Source organism: Hemitrygon akajei, chromosome 11 (genome assembly GCF_048418815.1).
Source record: "Hemitrygon akajei chromosome 11, sHemAka1.3, whole genome shotgun sequence".
In the NCBI taxonomy this organism is placed as follows: Eukaryota; Metazoa; Chordata; class Chondrichthyes; order Myliobatiformes; family Dasyatidae; genus Hemitrygon; species Hemitrygon akajei.
In genome coordinates, this window is record NC_133134.1 from 24392996 (window position 1) to 24398706 (window position 5711).

Sequence of the window (5711 nt, forward strand, 5' to 3'; positions counted from 1 at the left end):
TGTTTGATTAGAGAAGGCAGGAGAATAGGATTGAGAGGGATAATAAATTAGCCATGATAGAATGGTAGAGCAAACTCAATGGGCCAAATGACTTAATTCTGCTCCTATGCCCTATTGTCTAAATTATCGGTTCTAACACAGCTATCATTTATAATGCATTGGAAATTTTTCCTTGTGGACTTCAATGTTAAACAAGTTAAGAGTACAGAAAAATAGCGAATGGGTTTAATCATGACCTAATTAACCACACAGGATAGTTAAGACCCTTGGATCTAATAGAGGCAGTGGTGGATGGTTCATTACAAGTAGTACACGATGTTAGAGGTTTTTAAATTAGAATTTGCCCATGTAGGTCATGCATTTATTTCTTAATTTGCATTATCCTATACACTGGTTTCAGGTTGCTTTAAACCAATTCTTCCACTAACTACCCGTGGCTTTAAACATAAAACCATAGAATTGTTGGCGAGCCATTTTATGTTTTAACTTCGTAAACACAAAGTACACTGCAGATGCTGTGGTCAAATCAACATGGACAACACGCTGGAGGAACTCAGCAGGTCGGGCAGCATCCGTGGAAATGAGCAGTCAACGTTTCGGTCTGAGATCCTTCGTCAGGACTGAAGAAGGAGGGGGCAGGGGCCCTATAAAGAAGGTGAGGGGAGGGTGGGAAGAAGAAGGCTGGCAGGTGCCAGTCTTTTCCTTCCCACCATCTTCATAGGGCCCCTGCCCCCTCCTCCTCCAGTCCTGATGAAGGATCTCGGCCCGAAACGTTGACTGCTCATTTCCACATATGCTGCCCGACCTGCTAAGTTCCTCCAGCATGTTGTCCGTTATGTTTTAACTTGCTCTCTGCAAAGCATCCTGTCAACCCTATTAGTCAATAATTTTCCTGTAGCACACTTTTCTTTTTGAAGGCAGTGATTGTTTTCACTTGCTTTACAGGGAATGAATTCCAGATCCTTACTCTTTTGACTAAAAAGTTTGTCCTCATCTCCCCCTTGAAACATTTCTCCAAAATTTTAATTGTGTTTCCTGGCCCTTGAAATATTGACTTATCGCAGCAGCTTCCCTTTATCCCGTCAAAGAAGATACAGCTGTATCAAATCTACTTTCAGCATTCTGGGCTCCAAGGAGAATCCCCAGGTTCTCTAGTCTAACTTTGTGGCTGAAATCCCACATTAAAACATAGAAATCAACAGCACATTGCAGGCCCTTTGGCCCACAATGTTGTGCCAACCATGTAAACTACTCTAGAAACTGCCTACAATTTCCCTAGCGAATAGCCCTCTATTTTTCTAACCTACCTAAGAGGTTCTTAAAAGACCCTATTGTATCTGCTTCCACCATTGTCGCTGGCAGTGCATTCCACACACCCACCACTCTCTGTGTGGAAAAACCTACCCCCAACATCCCTTTGGTACCTGGTTCCAAGCACTTAAAACTATGCTCCCACTTGATAGCCATTTCAGCCCTGGAAAAAGCCTCATCATCTTATACACCTCTATCAGGTCATATCTCATCCTCTGTTGCTCCAAGGAGAAAAGGCCAAGTTCACTCAACCTATTCTCAAAGTACGCCCTACAATCCAAGCAACATCCTTGGAAATCTCCTCTGCACTCTCTCTGTAGTATCCACATTCTTACTGTAGTGAGGTAACCAGAACTGAACACAGTACTTCAAGTGAAGTCTGACCGCCAAGGTCTTGTATAGCTGTAACATTACCTCTTGGCTCTTGAACTCAATCCCACGGTTGATGAAGGACAACACTATTTGCCTTCTTAACAAAACTGTCTCAACTATCACAGCAGCTTTGAGTGTCGTATGGACATGGACCCCAAGATCTCCTAGATCTCCACAATGCCGAGAATCTTACCATTAATATTATATTCTGTCTTAAAATTTGACCTACCAAAATGAACTACTTCACACTTATCTGGGTTGAAGTCCATCTTCCACTTCTCAGCCAGTTCTGCATCCTATCAATGTCCCACTGTAACCTCTGACAACCCTCCAGACTATCCACAACACCCCAACCTTTGTGTCATCAGCAAACTTAATAACCCACCCTTCTACTTCTTTATCCAGGTCATTTATAAAAATCACAAAGAGGAGGGGTCCCAGAACAGATCCCTGCAGAAGACCACTGGTCGCTGATCTCCGTGCAGAATATGAACTATAGAGACTTCCTAGCAAATCTTTTCTTACTTTACTCAGGGAGCTACACTTTAGCTCTGCTAAAGTGTGGAAGCCAGATTTGCATGTTACTCCATTTGTAGCTGAACTAGTGTTTTTATAGGTTCAACATAACTTCCTTGATTTTATATTCTGATGCTGTTCCACATTGATGTACTTACAGATCTCAGGCCCTCTATTCTTACCCACCCTCTAGAAATGTCACATTTAATCTATTGAAATGCAAATGAATTATAGATGTTGAAATCTGAAATAAGAACACAAAGCTCGAAATACTCAGCAAGTGAAGCATCATCTGTGGAGAGAGAAACAGATTATGTTTTGGGTCATTGCTCCTTCATCAAAATTGGAGAAGTGAGAAATCAGACTTGTTTTAAGGAATGGGGAGAATAGGGAGTATCTGTGTTTGGCAGGACAGGGATTGTCTAAGTGACAAACTTGACATATCCCTTGTCCTTTCCACCCCCTCCCTCTCTATAACTCTGCTTATTTTCCAGTTCTGATCAAGGAGAATTGATCCAAAATGATTCACTCTGATAGATGCCACTGAATATTTCCATTTAGTCTTTGTTCTCGTTATTCTTTGATCCGTTTTATAATACCTGATTAAAGTCTGTTTAAACTTAATGATTTAGCGCAATTTCCCTTATTAAGGAACAAAAATATCGGTTAATGTGACTGCATGTAAGCATGATCTGTTTGCCAATTTGTTTCATTGGCACAAGTGAAATTATTGCAGTTTAATGCTTACATGGAACCTGTTACCCAATCCCCTATCATAGCCCAGTTTGGCTAAATATGTTGGAGTGTTACCCTCTGGTTTGTAGTTTTGTGGATAATTCTGCCATTAATTATTCAAAAAAATAGAAAATCCACAGCAGTCTTACTCTTTATTTCCATTACAAATGTAAAACTAAATCTCGTCCTTAGGAACAATAATAATAACTTCGATTTTTTTCCATCTTATGTTAGGAGTACAGGTTGTTGTAATGCATTGACTTAAATAAACTAATTCTAGAATCAATTGTACCTAGTACTAAACATCTTTTAACTGGTACACATAGCTGTTTAAACTAAAGTGCGACATTAAGATTGGTTCAAATAATTTTGTTTATTGTTTTCTGAAGAAGATTTTACAATTCCAGTCAACAAGCAGTGTAAAATGTTTGAAATCAGTGAGTAGAAAACTTTGCAATGTCCAGGTATTGTGCCAAGGGCAGGGTGGCAGGAGGGGGATGGCATGGGTGCAGACACACCCAGCTCTGAGTCACCAGGTGAGGCCATTTGATTCCAAGCAATTTGATCATGACAGAATGTGTCTCTGGTGCTTCTTGCCCTTTTCCCAACAATGATTCCCATTTCCCTGCCCCCTTCCCACTCAGTACTGTATATTGGATGAAGTGAAAAATATTTCTGGGAAGTTAATAGTTGAAGATTAAATGCAATTAGTTCTGTGTATTAAGTAAGAATTATTTAAAACCTGAATTTTGCCTTTAAAACATTTTATGACAATTCTTATAAATGGTTTACACTCTATGTCACAATGTTTTCATCATATTCTAAACTTACTGTTTTCAGAGAGACTAATGAAGATAATTCATTCTCCAAATGGAAAATGCCAAGATTTCACTGGGCATAATGATACTGTTCACTTCAGTCGATTTACACCATCTGGAAAATTCCTCTTATCCATTGCATACAATGAGGTGTTCGTCTGGGAGGTTCAAAAGTTACCTACCGATTTCGGTAATGTACAATATCTCTAAGGTTGAATGTCTTAATTGTGTTACTGTTTCATGAATGTAATTGCTCTTTATAAGCTCTGTGGAATCATTTGTTTCATATTGTACAGCTCAATTCTGGCACAATCATACAATTCTAAAAATTTGTAAAAGGCAACTATCACAGGAGAAAAATCATAATGTAAATATTGTTTAATCATTATTTAATAATGCATTTGATGCATTACACCCATTGTGGGAACTTTTATAATTAGTTGCACTGAGATGTTTTAAAATCTAGCCAAGATTTTGTTGTTGGATTCTGTTTGAGAAGTAACTATGATCACTTCATATTTCTGTTAGCCAAGTGATTTTCTACTACATGAATAAATTTTTGCTGGTCTACGAGTTGAGTGTTTGATTATGGATTTTTGAAACATCTTTCTGCTTGTTATTGCATTACTTAGAAAACTTTTGTTTTAATTTATTTTGCTTTTACACTTCTCTGGTGAACCATTATCTAGTCTGCAGCACTTGGAACATTTGTCCTGTGTTGACCACTGAGTGGGAATGCAAAGATGCTGCTTCATTTTGTTTCACAATGGAATACTGGCCACTCATTTTAAGACTACTCAGTAAGTTAACTACTGTAAACCATGGGCATTGTTGCAGTGTAAAATTCTTAAAAATTCATTGTTTCTTCCTCAATGCAGAAAATTGAATTGGTGATGGGACAACAGGCATCAAATATCACAAATGCTGGAAATTCTTCAAGAAAGCGTGTGAAGTAGCTAGATGGAAGTAAATTAACCTAGGAGTCAAACTCAGACTAACACTTATTATCAACACTTATTGCATTTGTTTTATTGAAATACAGTGCGGATTAGACCCCTTGAACTGCGCCACCCAGCAATCCCCCGATTTAATCCCGGCCTAATCACGGGACAGTTTTCAATGACCAGTTAACCTATTTACCAGTATGAGAGGAATCCAGAGCACCTGGGGGAAACCCACACATTCCATGGGGTGGATGTACAAACTCCTTGCAGAAGATGCTGGGACGGAACTGATGCCCTGAGCTGCAATAGCATCATTCTAGCTGCTACAGTACCATGGGATTTTAAAAGGCAAATGAAAGACTCATTATCAAAGGCTGAGAGAAAATCAACTTTTTTTTCCTATTTTAATAGGTTCATGTGACACTAATTTAAAAATAGAGGGCCAGAAAGGAAGTGCAGCGGACTAGAAAACTGGGGCAGAACCATTGTGATTCCTATTGGCACACAGAATATGATTCAAATTAGGACAGTCACAAACTATTTAAGCTTTATGCTTGTGCTGTTAAATATATAATCACTTTTATCCTCCATCTTTGAGCACAGTTGTTCCTGTAAGTCCAAGAAACTAATCTGAGGGCTGTTGATATTTTAATATTACTAACAATTACAGCAGATTGGATAACTATTTAACACACTGCCTCATTTAAATTCCAGCCGTATGAAAAACTATATTGCTGCTGCTGGACTCTATTCAATTCCTTTTGATATCCTTCCCTTGAGCTTTAATCCCCGGACTGTTACAATGGTAACTGGAGGACTGGAAAGATAGCTGGCACCTCCACAATAATACCTTAAAAAGTAACGGCATTGTAAAAATCTACAATTTTTGTTCTGGAAAACTGTTTCCAAAACAAGATTTTGAAAGCTAGTTTGAACAATGACCAGAATGTGAGACTTTTACTCCTGTTCTAAATATAACCACAACAAATATAAACATGACAGAAAAAACATGTAA

At 38.6% G+C, this 5711-nt stretch overlaps 1 protein-coding gene across 3 annotated transcripts in view; it reads left to right on the forward strand.

The window, feature by feature from the left end:
- The window catches only part of wdr90 (WD repeat domain 90), a 92819-nt gene extending 88494 nt beyond the window's left edge, over positions 1-4325 (forward strand). For all 3 annotated transcript variants that reach the window (XM_073060461.1, XM_073060462.1, XM_073060463.1), the window contains one exon: positions 3775-4325. In XM_073060461.1, the coding sequence (XP_072916562.1) occupies positions 3775-3962 (188 nt within the window). In that variant the 3' untranslated portion in view covers positions 3963-4325. The remainder of the gene's footprint in view (positions 1-3774) is intronic.
- The last annotated feature ends 1386 nt before the right edge of the window (positions 4326-5711 follow it).